At 44.5% G+C, this 27,764-nt stretch overlaps 1 protein-coding gene across 3 annotated transcripts in view; it reads left to right on the plus strand.

The window, feature by feature from the left end:
• Positions 1-26,616, plus strand: part of LOC115138641 (sprouty-related, EVH1 domain-containing protein 1-like) — a 68,444-nt gene extending 41,828 nt beyond the window's left edge. For all 3 annotated transcript variants that reach the window (XM_029675712.2, XM_029675711.2, XM_029675710.2), the window contains 4 exons: positions 8,637-8,805; positions 12,215-12,261; positions 18,562-18,726; positions 22,212-26,616. In XM_029675712.2, coding sequence (XP_029531572.1) covers positions 8,637-8,805; positions 12,215-12,261; positions 18,562-18,726; positions 22,212-22,910 — 1,080 coding nt within the window. In that variant the 3' untranslated portion in view covers positions 22,911-26,616. The remainder of the gene's footprint in view (positions 1-8,636; positions 8,806-12,214; positions 12,262-18,561; positions 18,727-22,211) is intronic.
• The last annotated feature ends 1,148 nt before the right edge of the window (positions 26,617-27,764 follow it).

Genomic DNA, 27,764 nt, shown 5'->3' on the forward strand with positions numbered 1-27,764 from the left:
GCTGGGCCAGACGGATTACCAGGACGTGTACTGCGAGCATGCGCTTACCAACTGGCAAGTGTCTTCACTGACATCTACCATCTACTGTATCTTGCCTATGCTGCTCTGTACCATCACTCATTCATATATCCTTATGTACATATTCTTTATCCCCTTACATTGTGTATAAGACAGTAGTTTTGGAATTGTTAGTTAGATTATTTGTTGGTTATTACTGCATTGTCGGAACTAGAAGCACAAGCATTTCGCTACACTCGCATTAACATCTGCTAACCATGTGTATGTGACAAATAAAATTTGATTTGATTTGAGGTATTGGAGTGGCCATCAAAGTCTTGACCTCAAGCCTATAGACAATATGTGGGCAGAACTGAAAAAGCATTTGCGAGCAAGGAGGCCTACAAACCTGACTCAGTTACACCAGCTCTGTCAGGAGGAATGGGCCAAAATTCACCCAACTTATTGTGCAAGGCTACCTGAAATGTTTGATCCAAGTTAAACAATTTAAAGGCAATGCTACCAAATACTAATTGAGTGTATGTAAACTTCTGACCCACTGGGAATGTGATGAATGATATAAAATCAGAAATAAATCATTCTCTCTACTATTCTTCTGACATTTCACATTCTTAAAATAAAGTGGGCATCCTAACTGACCTAAGATGGAATTTTTACTACGATAAAATGTCAGGAATTGTGGAATAACTGCGTTTAAATGTATCTGGCTAAGGTGTATGTAAACTTCCAACTTCAGCTGTTTGTGAGATTATCAAAATGTGGATTTGTATTTTTGAATTCTTTGTGGGTTTGTGTAATCTGATGGAAATATGTGTCTCTAATACATTTGGCAGGAGGTTAGGAAGTGCAGCTCAGTTTCCACCTTATTTTGTGGGCAGTGTGCACATAGCCTGTCTTCTCTTGAGAGCCAGGTCTGCCCACAGTGGCCTGTCTCAATAGCAAGGCTATGCTCACTGAGTCTGAACATAGTTAGATTTCCTTAATTTTGGGTCAGTCAGTGTTCAGGTCTTCTGCCACTGTGTAATCTCTGTTTAGGGCCAAATAGCATTCTAGTGTGCTCAGTTTCTTTGTTAATTCTTTCCAGTATGTCAAGTAATTAACTTTTTGTTTTCTCATGATTTGTTTGGGTCTAATTGTGTTGCTGTCCTGAGGCTCTGTGGGGTCTGTTTGTGTTTTTGAACAGAGCCCCAGGTTCATCTCTTTGTAGGTGATGGCTTCGTTATGGAAGGTTTTGTGAATCACTTCCTTTTAGGTGGTTATAGAATTCAACGTCTCTTTTCTGGATTTGGATAATGAGCGGGTATCGGCCTAGTTCTGCTCTGCATGCATTATTTGGTGTTTTACGTTGTAGACCGAACATATTTTTTGAAGAATTCTTCATGCAGTCTCAATTTGGTGTTTGTTCCATGAATTCTTGGACCCTAGACCTCAACCATAACGGGCAATGAGTTCTATAACTGATTCAAGTGTTTTTATCCAGATCCTAATTGGTATGTCGGTTTTGATGGCAAAGAAGGCCCTTCTAGCCTTGTCTCAGATTGTTCACAGCTTTGTGGATGTTACCTGTGGCGTTGATGTTTAGGCCAAGGTATATATAGTTTTTTCTGTGGTATATGGCAAAGGTGTCTAGATAGATTTTGTATTTGTGGTCCTGGAAACTGGACCTTTTTTGGAACACCATTATTTCTGTTACTGAGATTTACTGTCAGGGCCCAGGTCTGACGGAATCTGTGCAGAAAATCTAGGTGCTGCTGTCGGTCCTCCTTGGGTGGGGACAGAAGCACCAGATCATCAGCCAACAGTAGACATTTGACTTCACATTTTAGTAAGGTGAGGCTGGGTGCTGCAGACTGTTCTAGTGTCCTCGCCAATTCGTTGATATATATGTTGAAGAGGGTGGGGCTTAAGCTGCATCCCTGTTTCACCCCACGGCCCTTTGGAAAGAAATGTGTATTTATTGCCAATTTTTAACCACACACTTGTTTGTGTACATGGATTTTATAATGTCGTGTGTTTTCCCCCCAACACCACTTTCCATCAATTTTTATAGCAGACCCTCATGCCAACTTTAGTCAAAAGCTTTTTGGAAATCAACAGAGCATGAGACTACTTCGCCTTTGTTTTGGTTTGTTTGTCAATTAGGGTGTGCAGGGTGAGTACATGGTCTGTCGTATGGTAATTTGGTAAAAAGCAATTTTGACATTTGCCCTGTACATTGTTTTCAGTACATCTGCTTTTATTGATAATGCAGAGGATTTTCCCAAGGTTGCTGTTGACGCATGTCCCACGTTAGTTATTGAGGTCAAATTTGTCTCCCACTTTTGTGGATTGGGGTGATCAGTTCTTGGTTCCAAATATTAGGGAAGATGCCAGAGCTAAGGATGATGTTAAAGAGTTTAACTCTAGCCAATTGGAATTTGTGGTCTGTATATTTTATCATTTCATTCAGGATACCATCAACACCATAGGCCTTTTTGCCATGGAGGGTTTGTATTTTGTCTGGTAGTAAATGTAATGTAATTGGAGAATCCAGAGGGTTCTTGTAGTCTTTAAGTTGATTCTAAGACTAGTATTTGATCATGTACAGTACCAGTCAAATGTTTGGACACACCTAATCATTCAAAGGTTTTTCTTAATTTCGTACTATTTTCTACATTGTAGAATAACAGTGAAGACATCAAAACTATAAAATAACACATGGATTCCTGTAGTAACCAAAAAAAGTTTTAAACAAATCTAAATATATTTTATATTCTTCAAAGTACCCACCCTTGGCCTTGATGAGAGCTTTGCACATGCTTGGCATTCTCTCAACCAGCTTCACTTGGAATACTTTTCATACAGGCTTGAAGGAGTTCTCATATATGCTGAGCACTTGTTGGCTGCTTTTCCTTCACTCTGCGGTCCAACTCATCCCAAACCATCTCAATTGGGATGAGTTCTGGTGATTGTGGAGGCCAGGTCATCTGATGCAGCACTGCATCACTCTCCTTTTTGGTCCAATAGCACTTACACGGCCTGGAGGTGTGTTGGGTCATTGTCCTGTTGAAAAACAAGTGACAGTCCCACTAAGCGCAAAACCGATGGGATGGCATATCGCTGCAAAATGCTGTGGTAGCCATGCTGGTTAAGTGTGTCTTGAATTCTAAATAAATCACAGACAGTGTCACCAGTAAAGCACCAAGCACCATCCTCCATGCTTCACGGTGGGAACTACACATGCAGAGATCATCTGTTCACCTGATCTCACAAAGACACGGCGGTTGGAACCGAAAATCTCAAATTTGGACTCATCAGGCCAAAGGACAGATTTCCACCGGTCTAATGTCCATTGCTCGTGTTTCTTGGCCCAAGCAAGTCTCGTCTTCTTATTGGTATCCTTTAGTATTGATGTCTTCGCAGCAATTCGACCATGAAGGCCTGATTCACAGTCTCCTCTGAACAGTTGATGTGTCTGTTACTCACATTTATTTGGGCTGAAATCTGATGTGCCGTTTACTCTAATGAACGTATCCTCTGCATTTACATTTACATTTAAGTCATTTAGCAGACGCTCTTATCCAGAGCGACTTACAAATTGGTGCATTCACCTTATGACATCCAGTGGAGCAGCCACTTTACAATAGTGCATCTAAATCTTTTAAGGGGGTGAGAAGGATTACTTTATCCTATCCTAGGTATTGGTACTAGGTACTGCAGCAGAGGTAACTCTGGGTCTTTCTTTCCTGTGGTGGTCCTCATGAGAGCCAGTTTCATCGTAGTGCTTGATGGTTTTTGCAACTGCACTTGAAGAAACTTTCAAAGTTCTTGAAATGTTTCGGATTGACTGACCTTCATGTCTTAACGTAATAGTCTCTTTGCTTATTTGAGCTGTTCTTGCCATAATATGGACGTGGTCTTTTACCGAATAGGGCAATGTTCTGTATACCACCCCTACCTTGTCATGAACACAACTGATTGTCTCAAACGCATTAAGAAGGAAAGAAATTCTTTCCACTGTTCTCTCACTTTCTCTCTGTTCACTCTCTGACCTCTCTGCTCTTCCCCTCTTTCTCCCTCTGTTCTCTCTCTCCGCCTCTGTTTCCTCGCTCTCGCTCTATTTTGCTCGTTCACTGTTCTCTCTCCCTCTTCTCTTTCTCTGTTCTTTCTCTCTCCCCTCTCTCTGTTTGCTCTTCCTCGGTCTCTGTTCTCTCTCCATAGTTTGTTCTTTCTCTCTGTTCGCTCTCTCTGTTTTCTCTCTTCTCTTTCTCTTTCCCTCTTTCTCTCACTGCCTCTGTTCTCTCTCTCTCTGTCTTTCTCCCTCGCTCTGTTCTCTCCCTCGTTTGCTCTCATTCTCTGTTCTCTCCCTCGTTTGCTCTCATTCTCTGTTCTCTCCCTCGTTTGCTCTCATTCTCTCTGTTCACTCTCTACTCTCACTCTCTCTGTCCTCTTCTCCCTCTGTTCTGTGTTCTCTTTCCACCTCCTCTCCACCTCTCTCTGTTCTCTCCCTTGCTCTGTGTTCTCGCTCTCCCTCTGTTCTATTTGTGTTCTTTCTCTCTCCCTAGCTTGCGCTCTCTCTCTCTCTGTTCTCTCTCGCTCACGACATTCTCTTTGTTCTCTCTCTCGTTCTCTTTCCGTTCTTGCTCTCTCGCTGTTCTCTGTTTTTTTTCTGTTCAGACTCTCTCTCTCTGTTCTCTCTTTGTTCACACACACACTCTCTCTCTCTGTTCACTCTCTCTGTACACTCTCTCTCTGTTCACACTCTGCTCTCTGTTTTCTTACTCTCTACTCTCTGTTCTCGCTCTGTTCTCTTACTCTCTACTCTCTGTTCTCGCTCTGTTCTCTTACTCTCTACTCTCTGTTCTCGCTCTGTTCTCTTACGCTCTGTTCTCGCTCTGTTATCTTACTCTCTACTCTCTGTTCTCGCTCTGTTCTCTTACTCTCTACTCTCTGTTCTCGCTCTGTTCTCTGTCGCGCTGTTCTCTTTGTGTTCTTTCTCTCTCCCTAGCTTGCGCTCTCTCTGTTCTCTCGGTTCTTTCTCGCTCTCTATATTCTCACTCAGTTCTCTCTTTCCATTCTCTCTCTGTTCTCTTCCCGTTCTCGCTCTCCCCTCGCTGTCTCGGTGTGTTCGCTCACTCTCTCTGTTTTCTCTGTTCACACTCTCTCTCTCTCTCTCTCTCTCTGTTCACTCTCTCTCTCTCTCTCTCTCTCTCTGTTCACACTTTTTCTCTCTCTGTTCACACTCTGTTCACTCTCTCTCTGTTCACACTTTCTCTCTCTCTGTTCACTCTGTTCACTCTCTCGCGCTGTTCTTACTCTGTTCTCGCTCTGTTCTCTGTGTTCTTTCTGTCTCTCCCTAGCTTGCACCCTCTCTCTCTCTGTTCTCTCCGGTATTTCTCGCTCTCTCACACTCAGTTCTCTCTTTCCGTTCTCTGTTCTCTTTCCGTTCTCACTCTCCCCTCTCTCGCTGTCTCTGTGTGTTCGCTCACTCTCTGTTTTCTCTGTTCACTCTCTACTCTCTCTGTTCTCTACTCTCTCTGTTCACACTCTCTACTCTCTCTGTTCACACTCTCCACTCTCTCTGTTCACACTCTCTGCTCTCTCTGTTCACACTCTCCGCTCTCTGTTCACACTCTACTCTCTCTGTTCACATTCTCTGCTCTGTTCCCTCTGCTCTGTTCTCTTGTTCTCTCTGCTCGGTTCCCTCTGCTCTGTGCGCTCTCTGCTCTGTGCGCTTCCGCTGTGCGCGCTCTGCTCGGTTCTCTCTGCTCTGTGCGCTCTGTGCGCTTCCGCTGTGCGCGCTCTGCTCGGTTCTCTCTACTCTGTGCGCTCTCTGCTCTGTGCGCTCTCTGCTCTGTGCGCTCTACTCGGTTCTCTCTGCTCTGTGCGCTCTCTGCTCTGTGTGCTCTCTGCACTGTGCGCTCTCTTAGTCTCTGTTTTCTCTCTGTTCTTCCTCTCTCTGCTTTCTTACTCTCCTCTCTCTGTTCACACTGTTCTCTCTCTGCTCTCTCTGACCCCCCTTCTCTCTCTGTTCTCTCCCCCTCTCACTCGTTTTCTGTGTTTTGTCAATTGGCTGCTGAATTACCAGCTCTCAGATTGTAACAGCTCTCTCTAAGCTCTCTGACTCTCTCTAATATTGCATTTCTTTCTCCACTGCTAGATTTAACCTAACCTTCTTAGATGTACTTATTTGTTTGTGTCGCCTGCCCAATAGGCTACTTTTGTATTGGATTGATTAAGAAAGATTGAACCAACTAATTTCCTTCAGGATGTTATAGACTTGTTCTTAACACATAAATGAATAAAGATAAGAGGTCGTACAAACTAAGAGGACTCTGCCCCAGTTATTCTATATGCATGGGAAGTCGTTTTTTATTTAGTTTATAGATATAGTATTGCTGCTTGGTAGATTATCAAATGGATAACTGAATGAATGTATGTGGCATTTATGTCTGCTGTTTGGTGTCTGCTTGTCCTCTGCTCTCACACAGAGAAACAGTCCTGTCCTCTTGATAACATCTCAGAGTGGAATCAGTCCTCCCTCTGTCACAAAAGCCAGAGTGCAACTACAAACTCCCCCAATCTGTTAAAACTCACTCTGAATTCAATTAATCTTCTCTCTCCTTCTATCTCTTTACCAATCCCTCTCTCGCCACACCTATGTCTCCTACACACATAGGTTCTTAATTTGATCCCCCTGTTGCACGATAACTTAGTGTATTTGTGGTTTAAAAAGGCTTCTACAGTTTGTAATTTCCACTTTTAAATTTGACTTGATTTTCCCTTACTAAAAATGTACTGCTACAAAATTGTTCACTCACAATTCACATTTCCTGTTGCTGCTTGATTATTTTCCTGCTGTAGGAGACTACATGTGAAGATCCTACATCTGAATTTTCTTTCTCCCTCGCTCTCTCTGGTCTCTACTCTGGTCTCTACTCTGGTCTCTACTCTCCACCTTTCTGTGGATCCACCTCTCTATTTCCCTGACTTGAATGAATGCGGTGTTGAGTGGCATCCTTCCTCAACGACGATACTTCCTCTTCTCCCAGGCAAGCCGCTCACCTTACCCACTCCGGCTCCGCTCAGTCTCGCCTCCCACAATCAGCCCCAGAGGCGGACACCTCCTCATGCCTCTCTCTCCCTCCCTCCCTCCTTTCCTCCACAGGCTCTATGTAAACACAAGGGTTTAACCCTTACTCCTCGCTTTCTCTGGGCGAGCGAAACACTCCTGTCTGTCTACACACCTGCATTTCCAGCTAATAGGCCTATTTGTAATAGGTGTTTTGGTGCACTACTCATGCGATCCGTCACACACCAGATATATCACCAACCCACACATTCAGCTGCCACGTATGCACTCTTATCAAACATAGACAAAGGTGTACACGGTGACAATGATTTATATACTGACCGTCAGGATGCCATTGGGGCTTGAGTCTCTTTGACTGTTTTGTGTTACAGGTTATTTTTTGCATAGGGACAATTAAATGTTATAGCCAATCTTTTTTTATTTACTAATACTGCCGTTTTTGTTATAAAGGTGACAGTATAGCACAGATTACCATGTCGTAGACAACCCCCTAGTAACGGTTTCAAACATGAATGTCTAACAGAATGCACAAGTTGCCACACAACGTCGTCCCTTCCCGCCCTTATTCAACCCAACGTGCACGCGCACCCTCTCACTCGCCCTCGTCGTCGTGCACGTTCTCAAAAAGCCTTAAAGACTAATGGCCATATCTCATTTCATTGAATCTGCCTAGAGGAAGGGCTGGAGGAAGGGCTGGAGGAAGGGCTGGAGGAAGGGCTGGAGGAAGGGCTAGAGGAAGGGCTGGAGGAAGGGCTAGAGGAAGGGCTGGAGGAAGGGCTAGAGGAAGGGCTGGAGGAAGGGCTAGGAGGAAGGGCTGGAGGAAGGGCTGGAGGAAGGGCTAGAGGCCACCCAACAGTCTTGATTAATAATATCTCTCTCTTTCACACACTTAGTTTCTGTGCCTGGCTCCAAAACTGTTCTTACCCTCCAGCTTTATCGTTTGTAAAATAAAACCACACTATATTGTAATCTGTTTTACAAATGAAGAGGGGAGGAAAAGGGCTATTTGGTTGGATTTGGAGTGTTTCAATTTATCCAGGGTTGGGGCTTTTCATTTCTCAACACGCTACGAGTTGTAATTAAACGGGACACATTTAAACAGCTTAGGGTGATGAGTAAGATGGCGGTTAGATGTCTGTTCCTCAAAGGCTCCCTCAGACAGGGGTAAATAGCAATGTTTCCATTTAGTGATTTTACACTCCTATACCATGTTGGATTTCTACTTTCTACGGCTTTGCTTTTCGAGTGAGAGACTGATTTTTGGGTTTTCTAGCTGCTTCTGGAGAAATCTAGACTAGATTCTGTGCTGTGTGGTTCTGTATCATATTATTCTGCATTAAGGTAATGGGACCAACATTTTACCATCTGGCCAGGTAGCCTAGTGGTTAAGATCGTTGGGCAAGTATGTTCCCTTGAGCAAGGCCCTTAACACTTCATTGCTGCTGTAAGTCTCTCTGGATAAGAGCGTCTGCTAAATGACTGAAATGTCAGTTTAGAAAAATGTGAACTTCAAGTCACTAGCAGATGTCTCTCTCTCGCTGTTCAGGTTGTTCTGGAGTGTATTCTAAAGAAGGACCTGGTCTACAACAAGGTCAACCCCATATTTCACCATTGGAGGATCAACGACAAGAAGTTTGGCCTGACCTTCCAGAGTCCTGCAGACGCCAGGGCCTTTGATAGAGGGATCCGCAGGGCCATTGAGGACATCAACCAAGGTGGGTTAGGAAGGACCCCTGAGCTTCAGTCCACCTCAGTACAGTCTCACCTCACAGAACATATGCTTTTGTAGACTCCTTTGTGTGTGCTGGTTGCTGTGTGTGTGTGTCATTGTGTGTTGTTCTATGTCTGTGACATGTAATGGTTGGCCTATTCTCCTGGTGGTAGATGTGTAGTGTTGATTAGCTGTGATGACTTCCCCTGCTCCCGGCTCACTCACCTATGATTGGCTCTCCTATCTTATCTGTGCCAGCTGTCTAGGACATAATATTATTGCACTTTTCATGTAGCCTAATTTTAGTCAGCTAATTGCCTTACTACCGGTCAAGCAACATTATCCACTAAATCTTGTTGCTGCAGGAATATTTTTCTGTGGAATAGGCTAGGTGAAGTTTGGGCTAGGTTAACCTGTTTGGAGATAAGCTGGGCTCTGCTAGGTTAACCTGTGGAGATGAGCTGAAGCTAGGTTAACCTGGTTGGAGATGGGCTGAAGCTAGGCTAACCTGGTTGGAGATGGGCTGAAGCTAGGCTAACCTGTTTGGAGATAAGCTGGGCTCTGCTAGGTTAACCAGGTTGGAGATGAGCTGAAGCTAGGTTAACCTGGTTGGAGATGGGCTGAGGCTAGTCTACATTAACCTGGTTGGAGATGAGCTGAGGCTAGTCTACATTAACCTGGTTGGAGATGGGCTGAGGCTAGTCTACGTTAACCTGTTTGGAGATGGGCTGAGGCTAGTCTACGTTAACCTGGTTGGAGATGGGCTGAGGCTAGTCTACGTTAACCTGGTTGGAGATGGGCTGAGGCTAGTCTACGTTAACCTGGTTGGAGATGGGCTGAGGCTAGTCTACGTTAACCTGGTTGGAGATGGGCTGAGGCTAGTCTACGTTAACCTGGTTGGAGATGGGCTGAGGCTAGTCTACGTTAACCTGGTTGGAGATGGGCTGAGGCTAGTCTACGTTAACCTGGTTGGAGATGAGCTGAAGCTAGGTTAACCTGGTCGGAGATGAGCTGAAGCTAGGTTAACCTGGTCGGAGATGAGCTGAAGCTAGGTTAACCTGGTTGGAGATGGGCTGAGGCTAGTCTACGTTAACCTGGTTGGAGATGGGCTGAGGCTAGTCTACGCTAACCTGGTTGGAGATGGGCTGAAGATAGGTTAACCTGGATGGAGATGGGCTGAAGCTAGGTTAACCTGGTTGGAGATGGCCTGAGGCTAGTCTACGTTAACCTGGTTGGAGATGGGCTGAGGCTAGTCTACGTTAACCTGGTTGGAGATGGGCTGAGGCTAGTCTACGTTAACCTGGTTGGAGATGAGCTGAAGCTAGGTTAACCTGGTCGGAGATGAGCTGAAGCTAGGTTAACCTGGTTGGAGATGGGCTGAGGCTAGTCTACGTTAACCTGGTTGGAGATGGGCTGAGGCTAGTCTACGCTAACCTGGTTGGAGATGGGCTGAAGATAGGTTAACCTGGTTGGAGATGGGCTGAAGCTAGGTTAACCTGGTTGGAGATGGCCTGAGGCTAGTCTACATTAACCTGGTTGGAGATGGGCTGAGGCTAGTCTACGTTAACCTGGTTGGAGATAGCCTGAAGTTGATACAACAGTTTGGGGCTCTGTTACGCATTTCCAGCAGAGGTAGTGCCAGAGGTAGCAAAGTCATCCAATTAGCAGGAGAGCCGCCAGCTCAGCAATCTGCCATCCAGCCTCCTGCCCTTCATTACTCAAGACTAGAATCTAGCCTGGGCTCTACTGTATCTCCTCCGGTCCTCTGCCCTGTAGACCTGTGTTACTTAAGACTAGAACCTGGCCTGGGCTCTACTGTATCTCCTCCGGTCCTCTGCCCTGTAGACCTGTGGAGGAAACTGATGGGGTCTAACAACATGACAATTGTTTAAATTAATAAAGCACAATGGACTACACCAAAATATAACTTATAACTCTAGCTATGGATATTTTAGGTACGGATGATCAATACAAGCATATTAGCAGAATTAGCACACAGGCCTATGGGAAAGGGAAGGAAAGGTGATATCTAGTCAGTTGCAGACCTGAATGCATTGAACTGAAATCTGTCTTCCAAATTGAACCCAACCCAATAATCACAGAGGTGCGGGCTACCTTATTCGACATCATCATCTGTGCCCAGGGAGCATTTGTTGTTGGTGGTTAACTGCCTTGCTCACGGCAGATTTTTCCACCTTGCTGGCTAGGGGAGTCGCACCAGCGACCTTTTCGGTTACTCTACCAACTCTCTTAACTGCTAGGCTACCTGTCTTTGGTCTTGTTGTCAGTCATGGGTTTATAATAAGACTGCTGCTTAACTCTCAGTGCCTGTTCTACTCCTCTCCTCTCTGTATCCTCGGATCTGTTCTAGCTTCCTCTGTTTTCCGCCAGTGTTGTGTAATACCTCTTCTCCACACAGGCAGGTTCCTTTGTATTCCTGTTGCATCGCTCTGCTGCCGGACTGCAGTGTGTGTGTGTTCTTCTTAGTGTGTGTTTGAGTGTGTGGTGTGTCAGCCTTGCGGTCCTCTGTTGCCATGGGAACAGCGGACACATGGCCCAGGCAGCTCCGGGACCCAGCACTGGCAGAGTCATCTCTGTCTCAACGTGCTATAGACAGACAGACGGCCTGGGTCTCACCGTAGCAGACTGACAGACAGGAACATGGATACCCACACGCTGTTCAATGCTCCAACAATATTCTTCGGCGTTCTCTAAACTAACGGAGAGAGACGCAGACGGACGTAAAACACGGAGGCCTGGTTTCTCCTGCTGCCTGCCTGGCTCCTTTTAAATGAGGTCTTAGTGATCCTAATTAAGTGAACTAGGAGTCTTAAAAGAGCCTCTTGATGCCTCCGGTACAAACAGTTTCCTCTTCGTCCGTCCCAGTGGAAATGAGCTAATATCTGTTTTCTACACTACTGCCAACATTTAACTTTGGACTAATTTATTTTCCCCAAGATTTCAGGATGAGCTTGTTTTAGACGTTAGATGTTGCTAAGAGTCGGGTACGAGTTCAACAGTACGATTGACTTAGTATTCTTATCAGTACTTACTTGACATTAGGTGTCAGTGAATGCAACATTCAAGGCTTTTTAGCCTCGACTCGAGTTGCACTTTTACAAGTAGAGAGTCGATTTCATTAGGCCATGTGTCCCACCAACACAATGCTTTCATTTACCTTTTAGCTGTTCTCGGGTGAATGGAAGTCTTTGCCAACCATACCTCTCTTAATTGCTTCTCTCTTTCCTTGATCACCAGTGATGTACTTGTGGGGAAGTCATTTTTAGGGACTTGGTGGCGTGTGGACATACTGTGTGTTATGAGAACTCTTTCTGTCTCTCTCTGTAGCTCACCTGTATCTGTGTAGCTGGAAGTCTTGAATATCTCATTTTATTATATCTTCTCTTTTCCAGGCTGTCCTGCGTTTGATGACTCGGACTCTCTTGAAGATGGATTACAGGTGAGTCCAAAGACTGGGGTCCTCATATTCTCCATGTACTTGTGTCTCTATTTGCTAGCACTGAGGTTTGCTGTAGGACTAACTCCACTTCTCACAAGTCTAGTGTGTGTTTGAGTTCTCTTGCTGGTGCTTGAATCCAGGAAGCAGGGAAGAGGGAAATCTGTACTGCTTCAGGCCCTTCTGTCTTCTACTCTGCCAGTTGTCTTTAGGATTTGAGTCTGTTTGAACAGCCAGGGCCTTACCTTACCTTCCTTTGCTGGGGAGTTGTCGAGTGTGCCCATGGCTTAGGTGTGTGCATCTGTCATCTGGTCAAAACTGATACCTGGGGGAACCCAATTGTGTAAAAATAATTGCGTGGATTATCGGAAGCCACTTGTATTTACTCATGTTCCTCGTCTGTTAATAGATTGAGCTGTGCTTTGTTGGTAAGCTGATAAAGGAGTTGGTTATCACTTTGTCCTCTTCAGTCTGAGCTTTCACAAGCTACAGGTGGTGCGGTTAGAAAGGTTTTCTCAATCTGAACAAGTGGGAGTACAGGTATATGACTACACACCCAAGTTGATTTTGTGGTGTAGAAACAACACGGCTCCTTAACACTTCAAGTAGAAAACCCCATCAGATTTGTGACACGATGGTACAATGTGTGGTATTTATACCGTGGATTGATGGCAGCATTCGCGCAAAACTGAAAGCGCGAACCACTGCTTTTAACCAGGGCAAGGTGACCGGAAACATGACCGATTACAAACAGTGTAGCTATTCCCTCCGCAAGGCAATCAAGCAAGCTAAGCGTCAGTATAGAGACAAAGTAGAGTCGCAATTCAACGGCTCAGACCCGAGACGTATGTGGCAGGGTCTACAGTCAGTCACGGATTACAAAAAGAAAACCAGCCCCGTCGCGGACCAGGATGTCTCCCAGACAGGCTAAACAACTTCTTTGCTCGCTTTGAGGACAATACAGTACCACTGACATGGCCCGCTAACAAAACCTGTGGACTCTCCTTCACTGCAGACGACGTGAATAAAACATTTAAACGTGTTAACCCTCGCAAGGCTGCAGGCCCAGACGGCATCCCCAGCCGCGTCCTCAGAGCATGGGCAGACCAGCTGGCTGGTGTGTTTACGGACATATTCAATCAATCCATATCCCAGTCTGCTGTTCCCACATGCTTCAAGAGGGCCACCATTGTTCCTGTTCCCAAGAAAGCTAAGGTAACTGAGCTAAATGACTACCGCCCCGTTGCACTCACTTCCGTCATCATGAAGTGCTTTGAGAGACTAGTCCACAACCATATCACCTCCACCCTACCTGACACCCGAGACCCACTCCAATTTGCTTACCGCCCCAATAGGTCCACAGACGACGCAATCGTAACCACACTGAACACTGCCCTAACCCATCTGAACAAGAGGAATACCTATGTGAGAATGCTGTTCATCAAATACAGCTCAGCAGTTAACACCATAGTACCCTCCAAACTCATCAACCCTGGGTATCGACCCCGCCCTGTGCAACTGGGTACTAGACTTCCTGATGGGCCGCCCCCAGGTGGTGAGGGTAGGTAACAACATCTCCACCCCGCTGATCCTCAACACTGGGGCCCCACAAGGGTGCGTTTTGAGCCCTCTCCTGTACTCCCTGTTCACCCACGCCTCCAACTCAATCATCAAGTTTGCAGACGACACTACAGTAGTAGGCTTGATTACCAACGACGACGAGACGGCCTACAGGGAGGTGGTGACGGCCCTCGGAGTGTGGTGTCAGGAAAATAACCTCACACTCAACATCAACAAAACAAAGGAGATGATTGTGGACTTCAGGAAACAGCAGAGGGAGCACCCCCCTATCCACATCGACGGGACAGTAGTGGAGAGGGTAGTAAGTTTTATGTTCCTCGGCGTACACATCACAGACAAACTGAATTGGTCCACCCACACAGACAGCATGGTGAAGAAGGCGCAACCTCAGGAGGCTGAAGAAATTTGGCTTGTCACCAAAAGCACAAACTTTAACAGATGCACAATCGAGAGCATCCTGTCGGGCTGTATCACCGCCTGGTACGGCAACTGCTCCGCCCACAACCGTAAGGCTCTCCAGAGGGTAGTGAGGTCTGCACAACGCATCACCTGGGGCAAACTCCCTGCCCTCCAGGACACCTACACCACCCGATGTCACAAGAAGGCCATAAAGATCATCAAGGACAACAACGACCCGAGCCACTGCCTGTTCACCCCGCTATCATCCAGTAGGCGAGGTCAATACAGGTGCATCAACGCAGGGACCGAGAGACAGAAGCTGTTTTTCAATCTCAAGGCCATCAGACTGTTAAACAGCCACCACTAACATTGAGTGGCTGCTGCCAACATACTGACTCAACTCCAGCCACTTTAATAATGGAAAAATGTATTTAAAAATGTATCACTAGCCACTTTAAACAATGCCACTTAATATAATGTTTACATACCCTACATTACTCATCTCATATGTATATACTGAACTCTATACCATCTACTGCATCTTGACGATGCCGTTCTGTATCATCACTCATTCATATAATTGTATGTACATATTCTTCATCCCTTTACACTTGTGTGTATAAGGTAGTAGTTGTGAAATTGTTAGGTTCGATTACTCGTTGGTTATTACTGCATTGTCGAAACTGGAAGCACAAGCATTTCGCTACACTCGCATTAACATCTGCTAACCATGTGTATGTGACAAATAACATTTGATTTGATTTGATATTTGCTAAGTATACATGGCAAACTGAACCCCTTAAAGAAAGTCCTTGTTTCAGAAGACCTGCCAAGCCAATCATTTAGTAGCTCCTGCTGCTCTTTAGTTCTCAGTATTTGTTAGTTTTGTGTCCATCAGTGACCCGGTGGCTGGGCTGCAGTCACCTTTGACCCTCAGTATCTGACCTCATTCACTGAGTGGAGTAGAGAAGGTCAGAGGGCGTGAGAGGGAGGGGGAATCTGTTCATGTGGAGAGAAGCATTGTTGCTAAGCAGCAGAAGAGCAGACGGTGGGAGGAAAGGGGGGGGGGTTCAGTGAGTGAGCAACTGAGGGTGTCGCCATGGTAATTTGGCATCTGAGTGTTGCGGTCTGTGACCTGAGCTACACGGACGAGAAACCGTGAGGCTAGTCACTCTAACACCAAGCCACCCAGCTAGAGAGAGATAACGAACGCTCTACTTAAATGCCACCACACAATGTGTGACATTAGCCTGCACCTCTTCATAATTTAACACGTTCCAGCCTTGGCTGCATCACAGAATATGACTCCAATGATGAGAACTGTGTACACAGACAAAACATTTGTTCAGAGTTTTTTGTTCAGTTTCATTTATTCATCAAAGGTCTGACATGAATTGATTTAGTTGAAAGTGACCTTGTGCTTTTGCCCAGCCGAGAGCCACGAGACGAGTCACTTTGACATGGGCTGGAGGGCACTCTGGAGCCTCGTTTTGGCCTGTATTGGATTTAGCCTAGTCTTTCTCTACATAAGCTGGACTGGCCTAGTGACATGTCTGCCAAGTAGTGTTTTGGGAGGGATGTCTGATTTTCCCCTTATAATCTGAAGCTCTGAGCCAATGCAGACATCAATGGCCAGCCAGGTCTCTTGGTTTCTGGAACCTCTTAACCTGCTGCGTGTGTAGCGTGTAGGACCCTCTTATCAGCCCACATCCTGCCCAGCAGGGTTCAGCACCCCCACCAAAACGCCACAGTCTTCCTCTCACCCCGACACCGCACACCCCACAGCCAGTCACACACATGCATAATCACACAGTCGACACATACATACACACTCAAAGGCTGACATACTGCACAAATTGCATACACCCCCCACCCTCCTTGCAGAACCCTGTTTAGGTGCAACATTTGACAGGTGTTTGAGAACGCAAAACCACATCTGTTTTGTACTGCACGATATCCGCTGAGGGGGATGGATGAGCCTCTCCATCTTAAATAGATATAGGACTTGTAGAAATGTAGTGTTGGGTGCGATTTGAACTCAACCAAGTATTTGAGAGGAGGTGGGGTGCCATAGTCCTGGAGAGATTAAACAAGTAAACCCCAAATGTGGGTCAAATGGCACCTGGCATGTTCTAGTCCGGTTGTTTGGTTGAGGAGAAAGCGTACGGGAGAGAAGCCCCAGTAGAATCCTTGTAGAGCAGGGCTGAGCAGCATTACGAGGTTGCATTCTAGGGATGAGTCATCATCCGTAACACTGAAGAACTCATACACAATCCCACTCTCTACCCTCCTCCTCTCCCTCTCTAACACACATCTGAATTCCTTTTTCTTGGGATGCTTCACAATGAAATGATGTGAACATGCAGATGCTTGGACCTGGGAGTCTTTGAGTCACTGATACAACGCACAAACAGCAGGCCAGCCCGTTCCCCTGTGTGTGCCTGGGAGGGTGGAACCGCGTGGAGCTCGTATGTTGGTCCTGAGCCAGGTCACCCCCCACCATCTCCACATCTCTGGGGTCAGATCGGAACCAGATTGGCACCCACGCATGCCTTTTGAATGGAGGGGCTCAGCACAGCGCTTTAAAAGGAAGCCCAAGTCTGGTTCCAATTTCATCCCCCTAACCCCCTCTCTCGCTCTTTCTCACACACACACACACACACACACACACACACACACACACACACACAGCTGTCATCTGGCATTTTAAATTCTGGCCTGCATTTCTCCAGCTGGAGTTGGTTTATGACATTCCCTCAGCAGATTTGTTGGCTGTGCTCTCTCTCTCTCACACACATGCATACACACTCACGTATGCATATGCTCACATACACACACTTTTTTATTTTTCCCTGTTCTGTTCTTTCTCTTTCCCCTCCTAATTCTGGCATTCCTGCTCAGACTGCTACACACACACGCACAGTATTTTAGCAGTCTGAGGAGGAGAGGAGGGTAAAAAGAGAAAGAAGGGGGGTAGGGGGGGGGTCAAAGGAAGCATCTCTTAGCAACCACAGGACAGTAATTACTGTAGCAGCAGCTGGGAGCAAACCAGATTTCCGCTGTGTGTTAAAACACTGGCGTGGGCTACTTTACACACAGCACTGACTAACCAGAGCCAGCAGCCTCCTCCACACGCAGTCAGCGAGGCAGTGTGAGTGAGCGAGGCAGTGTGAGGCCTGAATGAGGAACGGTGTGTTTCTGCTTGTGTTTCAAATACAAAGTATATGCTTATCTGTGTGAGAATATGCATCTTTGTGTTACTGCGTATAAGTTTGTGTACCAATATGTGTGAGAGAATTTATGTGCGACTGCATGTCTAAGTGTGTGGCTGTGTGTACGTGCGCAGATGCAAGCTCCATGCTTGTGTGAGTGCTGAAATGTGCTGGCCATCATTAAGAACTCACCATTAGGCCTGTTCTACCTCCGCCGCACCGGTTCTACCACTCCTCTCCTCCGCACCGGTTCTACCTCTCCTCCGCACCGGTTCTACCTCTCCTCCGCACCGGTTCTACCTCTCCTCCGCACCGGTTCTACTTCTCCTCCGCACCGGTTCTATTTCTCCTCCGCACCGGTTCTACTTCTCCTCCGCACCGGTTCTACTTCTCCTCCGCACCGGTTCTACTTCTCCTCCGCACCGGTTCTACCTCTCCTCTCCTCCGCACCGGTTCTACCTCTCCTCTCATCCGCACCGGTTCTACCTCTCCTCCGGTTCTACCTCTCATCCGGTTCTACCTCCTCTACTTCGGTTCTACCTCTCCTCTCCTTCGGTTCTACCTCTCCTCTCCTCCGGTTCTACATCTCCTCTCCTCCGGTTCTTCCTCTCCTCCGCACCGGTTCTACCTCTCCTCCGCACCGGTTCTACCTCTCCTCCGCACCGGTTCTACCTCTCCTCCGCACCGGTTCTAGCTCAGAGCTCATAGTCCATTGTTGTCACCTAATAGGCTGGTGGGTGTATGTATACATGTATTTGTGTGTGTTAGAGTTCTCAACAGTAGTTGTCCAATACAGTTGACTAGGATTTGTCATCAATAAAATGCCTGTAAGAACGCATGGGAGGCTGAAAGGAACTCTTGAGTTCTCAACAGAAGGGGCTTGAGTCATCTCATATCACAGGCAAAGGCACAGGGAGAAATGTGTTCTCTGGGCGCTACCTGGTGGACAAATGTGGGACAAATATAGTTAGAATATCAATGGTGTCTGTAGCTAATGTGAGTCAGTGATATACTTCTTATACCTACTTGTGAAATATAATAATGGTGTCTTGTATAATTAAGGTGAAATGTGAAAAATGAATGATATAGAAGTTTTGTCGTTGTGTTGCAGCCCCTGTGTGAGACGCTGCCCTCCATCTGTACGCCAATGAAGGAGCCCTTTTCCCCCCTGAGTGTCCACAATGTGGTGTCCACTGAACCCTACCGGGGCTGCTACGTCCGCGCTCAGCCCTTTGACCAGTTTCCCTCCAGCAACCACCACTACCTGCCGCCTCAGGTCAGTACCAAACACCTCTAGACTGGAAGTCTTCACGGGTACAACCGACCTGGAATTCTGAAGTCCGACTTTTTATCTGTCAGCCAATTGCAACTCAATAAAACATAAGTTATGTCCAGCTAAAAGTGGTTCCCGCCACTCGCCTCACGTGCTCCTGCTGCTAAGGAGAGAGACAGACAGGGAGCGAGTGAAAGGAGCCTTGGCCTAGGAAATTGTTGATTGCGAAGATGGCCTTTTTAACCTCTAGTGACTCCCAAACCCGCATGCGGGAGTGTAATCATCACCTGAAACTAATTAGCATAACGCAGTGGACATAAATATCCCTAGAAAATATTCCTATTCATGAAAATCACAAATGAAATATATTGAGACACATCTTAGCCTTTTGTTAATCACCCTGTCATCTCAGATTTTCAAAATATGCTTTACAGCCAACGCTAGACAAGCATTTGTGTAAGTTTATAATAGCCTAGCATAGCATTATGCCTTGCTAGAAGCAGGCAACCTTGTCACGGAAATCAGAAAAGCAATCAAATTAAATCGTTTACCTTTGATGAACTTCGGATGTTTTCACTCACAAGACTCCCAGGTAGACAGCCAAAGTTTTTCCCAAAATATTATTTTTGTAGGCGAAATAGCTCCGTTTGTTCTTCACGTTTGGCTGAGAAATTGCCCGGAAATTGCGGTCACCACAACGCCAAAAAATATTCCAAATTAGCTCCATAATATCGACAGAAACATGGAAAACGTTGTTTGGAATCCATCCTCAAGGTGTTTTTCTAATATCTATTCGATAATATATCCGTCGGGACAATTCATTTTTCTCTAGGACCGATTGGAGTAATGGCTACCTCTGCGAGAATCTAGATATGTAAATATACAGTGCCTTCAGAAAGTATTCATAGCCCTTGACTTATTCCACATTTTATTGTGTTACATCCTGAATTCAAAATGGATTAAATAAATTAAAAATATCACACAATATCTCATAATGACAAAATTAAAACAGGTTTTTAGACATTTTAGTTAATTTATTGAAAATGAAATACAGATATCTAATTTTGACATTTTTTCACACCCCTGAGTCAATACTTTTTAGAAGTACCTTTGGCAGTGATTACAGCTGTGTGTGTTTCTTGGTAAGTCTCTTAAGAGCTTTCCACACCAGGATTGTGCAACATTTGCACATTCTTCAATAAATTCTTCAAGCTCTGTCAAATTGGTTGTTGATCATTGTTAGACAACCATTTTCAGGTCTGGCCATAGATTTTCAAGTAGATTTAAGTCAAAACTGTAATTTGGCCACGCAGGAGCATTCACTGTCTTCTTGGTAAGCAACTCCAGTGTAGATTTGGCCTTGTGTTTAAGGTTATTGTCCTGCTGAAAGGTGAATTAATCTCCCTGTGTCTGGTGGAAAGTAGACTGAACCAGGTTTTCCTCTACGATTTTGCCTGTGCTTATCTCCATTCCTTTTTTTATTATTCTGAAACTCCCCAGTCCTTAACGATTACAAGCATACCCATAACATAATGTGGCACCTTAATTGAGGTGGATGGCTCTTGGTAATGGCTGGAGTGGAATGAAATACACCAAACACACGGTTTCCATGTGTGTGATGCCATTGCATTTGTTCTGTTCCAGCCATTATTATGAGCCATCCTCCCCCCAACAGCCTCCACTGTGATGCAGCCACCACTATGCTTAAAAATGGAGTGTGGTACTCCAAACATAACACTTTGTATTCAGGACAAAAAGTCAATTGCTTTGCCTCTTTTTCTGCAGTATCACTTTAGTGCCTTGTTGCAAATAGGATGCATGATTTTTAATATTTGTATTCTATACAGGCTTCATTATTTTCCCTCTGTCAATTAGGTTGGTATTGTGGAGTAACTACAATGTTGTTGCTTCAAACTCAGTTTTCTCCTATTACAGCCATTAAACTCTGATTTAAAGTCACCATTGGCCTCATGGTGAAATCCTTGAGTGGTCAGATGCCAAGCAGTTGCCATACCAAGATGTTCTCAATGATGCAGCTGTAGAACTGTTTGAGGTTCTGAAGGTCCATGACAAAAAAAAATTCAGCCCCCTTAGGAGGAAGAGGTGTTGTCATGCCCTCTTCACAACTGTGTTGGTGTGTGTGGACCATTGATAATTCCTCAGTGATGTGGACACCTAGGAACTTGAAGCTCTTGACCCGATCAACTACGGCCACGTGGATGGGGGCATGCTCAGCCGTCCGTTTCCTGTAGTACAGCTCCTTTGTCTTGCTGACGTTGAGGGATAAGTTGTTGTCTTGGCACCACACTGCCAGGTCACTGACCTTCTCCCTATAGGCTGTCTCATTGTCGTTGGTGATCAGGCCAACCATGTTGTGCCGTGCAAACTTATTGAATATGTTGGAGTTGTGCGTGGCCACACAGTCGTGGGTGAACAGGGAGTACAGGAGGGGACTAAGCATGCATCCCTGAGGGGCCCCTTTGTTGCGGGTCAGAGTGGCAGATGTGTTGTTGCCTACAGTCACCACCTGGGGGCCGCCAGTCAGGAAGTCCAGGATCCAGTTGCAAAGGGAGGTGTTCATTCCCAGGGTCCTGAGCTTAGTGATGAGCTTGGAGGGCACCATGGTGTTGAACGTTGAATTATAGTCGAACAGCATTCTCACGTAGGTGATCCTCTTGTCCAGGTGAACATAGGAACTCTATGTCTCCGTTTCTGTGTGGCTAGGCCTAAGCTTATCTTCCTTTTTGATATATATATTTTTAAATATTAATATCATACAGTGGACACCTAGACCGATATGCCTATATGCATGCAATGCCCTGGCGCATATAGCACTCACATCTCTGACAGCTGAGCTGTGAGGTGGACAATTTATTGTTTTAGGAAAGTAAAAACCAATATAACAATAGGCTAAAGTTTTTCATATTCTACACATCGAAAGTTACAACATTTTATTTGATTTGTTATAGGCAGGTTTTAAGGACACATAACGGTTGATCATTTGGCCAATATCACTTGTTTATTGATGGCGTTGGCAGCGTCCAGTCTGAGGTTTCTTTCTGCTCTCGGATCCTGACTGGTCTTCGGATCCAGATCGGGAGGCGTATGTTTGGGTCTGTTTCTCCACGGGCCTTTTCAGAACGTGTCTGACAGTCCTCGGGTTCATTCGGAAACGGGTCTCCATTTTTATAAAATGTATTTATTCATATCAAGTCAGGTGGGAATGCCACTTTCCATTCCCTAAGTTGGACCCGTGACCCACTATATTACAGTATATGAATCGCCCTGTATTACCACTGGAGATTAAACCTCCATGTTAGATCTAGTTTAATAAGGTATACTATTTCTGAAGAATGTCCTACATGACATGGAAGGACAGTAAAGATCATTCACGATGCATACTCAAATAAATTAAATATATACTGACACTGCTAAAATGTCTTGTGTTCTCTGAACTGAATTACATAAAATAACACTGTCTCCATCAGGTGTCCTTCAAGTCTACGCGCCATGTGAGCTTTCACATGGATGAGGAGGAGATTGTAAGGATCAACCCTCGTAAGGATGTTCTGATTCGCGGCTACGAGGACTACCGCCACCCAGTCATGTGGAAGCAGGAGGCAGAGCGAGAGGACCCTGACTTCCCTGCCCTGTTCCACAAACTGGACAGCAAGAAGTGTGAGTACCTCTTCCCTGAGGGGCCGGGCATGGAGTCCCACTCAGGCCCTGGGAGTATGGGCATGGGCACAGGACTGGGGCTAGGGCTGGGTAAAGACTCCTCCAAGGTGCAGCCCTCACCGCTGCTCAAGTCCAAAAAAGGGCGGCGGAGGCGGGAAGACGGGGAGCGTTCTCGCTGCATCTACTGCCGGGAAATGTTCAACCATGAGGACAACCAGCGGGGCCAGTGCCAGGATGCTCCTGACCCCATCAAGCAGTGCATCTATAAAGTCAGCTGCATGCTTTGTGCCGAAAGCATGCTGTACCACTGCATGTCCGACTCGGAGGGAGACTTCTCGGACCCGTGCTCGTGTGACACGGCTGACGAGCAGTTCTGCCTGCGCTGGCTGGCCCTGACGGCACTGTCCTTCATCGCTCCCTGTATGTGCTGCTACCTGCCTCTGAAAGCATGCCACCACTGTGGAGAGGCCTGCAGATGCTGCGGGGGCAAGCACAAGGCCGCTGGGTGACCTGACAGAACTCTGACCCCTCACCCGGGATGACCTACCCACAACACAGCTAGCTGACACAGGAAAGCGGAAAAAAGCTGGCTATTCAAATGCCGGCAACCTTGTTTTTCATTCACCTCGGAGGGGGTGACATGTTGTTGTAGACGCCGGGCTCTGGAGGTCTTTTGTGTCCTTCGACGCAGAGAGCAGCGGAAGACTAACCTTGTGCTTTACGGGCTCTGAGCGTGAAGTAGAGTTCAGGAGCTGAACGCGAGGAGAAGGCATTGAGACTAGCAGACATGGAAATATTATTAAACAAACACACTCTTACTCACACTCGTACATAATACACACAACAACCAGGCCACCATGTCACTCTCCCTACAAGTAATGTGTAACTTTATGAAGGAATATTGTTTTTGTACAGAGAGCAGCAACTACACAACAACAACAGCAAAAAAAGAAAGAAAACATTTGTGCATACGGAAAACAAACTTGAAGTCTGCTAAAAGGGATATGTTGTTGTGAACTTGTAATTGGGTAACATTGGCAGGTCCTTTATGACTTGAGCGTTCGCTGACGGTGTAATTGTTAGAGAAGGTGCACTAGAAATGTTTATCCCCCTTCACACAATTCTAATGGTACATTAACCTTAAGACCATTCTTATTGAGTCATTTAACAGTTGCTGTAGTGGATGTGTACGTGTTTCCTTATTTTTCCTATTCATCAAATGTTGAACAAAAAAAGAAGGTAACACCTTTTTATCTTTTGCTGGTACAGTCTGACATAGCTAGATGTTAGAATGATTTCCTTGTTTTGGTAAGGTGTTTTGGACCACTTAATTGCATTCCAACATAGTGATCAATTCCATGAGCAGGAGCGAAAATATGGTAATGTCTTTCGCAGTCCTCCATCCCCCGAACTAGTCAAGAATTCATGTTAGCACTTCTTGACTCACCTTCCATGAGACCAAAATTCCAGGTACTTTACCAGATTTTCTATTTTGACTCCATCACATCTTCGCTTCATGGTAAAACTGTTGTTTCTTATTTAAAGCTGAAGTTTTTCCTCAACCAGCAAGTTTTTCTGTTTAATGTTGGTGAGTAAGGGGTCTTGAGTGCCCCTTTGTTGAACAAGGCACTTAAATTAGACTAGTTTGGGGAAAACCTTTTGTTTTTATTAGTCTGAAACTAGAAATTACCAACTAAAACTCAAATGTTGTGTGCGAAAAGCCAACCTTGAAAGCACTGGTCTCCAAGCTTTGGTTACAGCACCATCTTCAAATTTCAAAAGTACTTGATGTCTGTCCCCTTGTGATTTGAAGCATTTGTGACGAGTCAAATGTACTACTGTTAAGTCATTTTGCAGCTTGTCCATGGTAAGTCAGAGAATACATAGTTTAACATTTGCCCAGTCATGAATGAACAGGTACCTCATTTTAAATGTCAAAGGGCATTTGCCTATAGGTAATTATAGCATATGGGTATGATTGTTTGTTACACACTATATGTGCGTAGGTCTTCATATGCAGTGAGATGTCAAGCACAGTGATCATAGAAACTAATAACTATGTTGACTCGTTGTTACAAACCTGACTTTGTTGAAAGCTGATGGGGAGATGCAGTATGAAGGTCCTTGTTGAAATCCATATTTCACTCCGAGGAACATAGCCACAATAACTGTAGACATACCTCTGGTTGTATTCATTTGATGCTGCGTCTTTAAAAGACAGTATGTTATTGCTAATTCCACTGAAATCTGTCTGCCTGTGTTCCGGAATCGTTTTTGAGAACAAAGAAATTGGTTTCTTTGATCATTTAGGCCAGCGGTGTCAGTCATTCCACGGAGGGTTGAGTGTCTGTGGGTTTTTGTTTTTTTCCTTTCAATTAAGACCTAGACACCCAGGTTAGGGGAGTTCCTTACTAATTAGTTAATCAATCAAGTACAAGGGTGGAGCAAAAACCCTCAGACACTCCATGGAATGAGTTTGACATGTGATTTAGACAAAATCGTTATCAAAAGGATTTAAAATCAACCCTATTTGAAAAGCTTGTTATTATAGCCCTGTACTGTAACCAATAGATATGCACACCATCCCCCGGACCACCCCTTCTTGAGAAGGATGTGGCAACCCTGTCGTCGCCAGACTGGATGGGGGCAGTCAACTTCTTCCATATCCCTCTCTTATGTCCCATGCGAGGTACCAACCTACACTCTTTACTTTCTATGCAAACTGTTGACCATGAGAAACACATAGACCTCTCCACACTGAGTCAGTGACAGGACACTTCACTAACGCTATGTAGACGTTACCCCAGGTACTAAACTCCAAGCACCTATAAATAAGTAACACTATATTTAAATACCGGATCAGAATCCCATTTTGTTTTTTGGAAATTAAAAGAGAGCTGTATTTGTCATTGCTGTCAGCATATACTGTAGCTTCAATTGACAGCATTATGTACATAGGTCACCTTTTAGTATTATTTCACATTGAAAGTGGAGGGCGTTCATGATGGAAATGACAATTGAGCTTTTAATGGAGTTTCATTCTAGTTTTCTATGAAGGGAGGAAGGTTAGAGTGCTAACATGGTACAGTAGTGGCAGTCCACTTATTTAAAAAAAAAAGTTATATATATATATATATATAAGCTGCTAGATACAATCACTAATTTTTTTATTGATTTGAGAGAGAGAAGTCTGCACCTAGTTTCTATGACCGCATATAACCGTGTGTGTGCGTGCTCATTTGGTTGGTTTATCCATGTTTTTATTCTCCCATATTGTAATTTGGATTGCCCTGCATATCTCAAGCTGAACCCAAGATTAGATTAACCTGATTTAAAAACTTGCTGGCTGAGGAGTAAAGTGTAGGACGTACATTCATACAAGTTTAGCTGAGAGATACTGAAATCTGTTTCATTCTGCATTAACCAGCACAGTGTAACTCGCTATCATGTACTGTATTATATATGCAACGTGTTTGTCTGCTTTAATATATTTATGTTTTACCTGTCAGTTAACTTTGCATAAGACTTCAGTTCTCAACCACTTTGCTGCTAGTCTTTTATTCTTCTTTCAGTCTTGGAAAGTGCATATTTTTGGAATGCTTAAAAATGTACATTCTTGACTTTGTCTGCGTTAAAAAGAAATGCCTATATAAACGTGTTCAGTGTATTGCTTAAAAGGGTTTCTTTTCACAGCAGTTGAGTGGTTACTTTTCAATTCTCCAATGCTTTGGTGCACTGATGATGTATGTAGGTTTTTTTCTTACAGCGCTTGATGATGTAACATTTCTGTGATTAGTTCTAAATTGTGGAAAACATTTGTGTTTTGTAAATTGCAGTATAAATGGTCTTAATTCTTCTGTGAACACTGCCTGTTTCCTTTCTTTCTCATGCCTCTTTTCTGTCAGTTTCTTAGTGCCATTGGCTTCACATCCTGACAACCTTGAAAAAGTGCCTCACGTCCATCATAGTTTCCATCTAAAACTTAACAGCTCTTGTTCTGGTTATATTGGTTTATATATGTCTAGGTATTTCTACCATGGTTTGAAAATTCTAAGTATATGATGTAAAATGTATAGTTCAATAACTCATGTCATAGTTGTATTTTCTTTATACAGATGTAACTTGTTACTTTTCATAAATATATAATGTAAATTTGCATACACTTGTAATTTGTCATATCAAATAACATTATCATAATAAAATGGTGAGTTTTAATCTTGTGGGATTCTTTTGAAGACTTCAATCGTTCTCTTTCCTCCTCAGGTTTCCTTATGATCCGAGGGGAGTCCATAGTGTTATTAATATGGTGGAGACTTTACATATGCACTGTGCAACCAAATTGTACATAAGTAACTTCAATGAAAAATTCTGTTTTTCATTTTAACAGTTTGTTGCAAAAGTGAGATATTTTGGTCCTTTAGTAAGTACATCTAGCTCTTTTTGCCCCTAGCAGTTCGACTCATGATAGTGCTCCTGTCATATCAAGGGAGGGTTTGGTATGAAATACACTCCCTTCAAGATGTGCTGGGTGGTACCACCCCAAGGCTCACTATAAAAGCAGGTGACCTCGTGCCTGGTAATGGTCTTGGTAAGTGGAGTGTGCCATTATAATTTGCATGATGCTTCCTTGACCAGACTACTGACACAAAATTCAAAAGGCACACTTTCTGTTTATTACACATCTGGGTCATTCCATGAAACGGTAGGATTTGAGTCCAATATTTTAAGTATTGTGTCACCATCTAATTTAAAAAGCTTTTTTTATATATGAATTGATATGTCCCTGTAATGAAGTGTAAGAAACCTAACATGAATTTCATCAGAAGATATCTTGTTTTCAACTGACACTAAGCATTTTGTCATGTCCCCCGTGGCCTTCACTGAATTTGTACTTAGGATATATATAACCTATACATTTTTCCATTGATATAAACATCTATTTGTGTTCTTTTGCTGAGAATGTATTTTTTCCAAATAAATGTTGATTTTGATTTAAAATCACAATATTTATTTGCGTACCTCAGTCGACCCTCAATCCTGTTGCACCAACTCCCCCATACAAATAGGGAACGTATACTATACTTGTGACAATATCGACTGGAAGTGCCATCATACAAGTCTTCTGAACAATATGGTGAAAAGAATGGCAAGTTATCACATTATTGTGTGACACATTATATACATTATTGTATATCTATATTTCATTGATTTGTATTGTTAGATTGGGGTCATCGACCTCAACTCTGTTACATTAAATAAAGATGGGAAACTATTACTTATCAAAACTCTCTTCTTACTGCAAACATACAATTGAAGTCAGAAGTTTACATACACTTAGGTTGGAGTCATTAAAACTTGTTTTT

The sequence above is a fragment of the Oncorhynchus nerka genome, linkage group LG12, assembly GCF_034236695.1.
Source record: "Oncorhynchus nerka isolate Pitt River linkage group LG12, Oner_Uvic_2.0, whole genome shotgun sequence".
NCBI classification, from domain to species: domain Eukaryota; kingdom Metazoa; phylum Chordata; class Actinopteri; order Salmoniformes; family Salmonidae; genus Oncorhynchus; species Oncorhynchus nerka.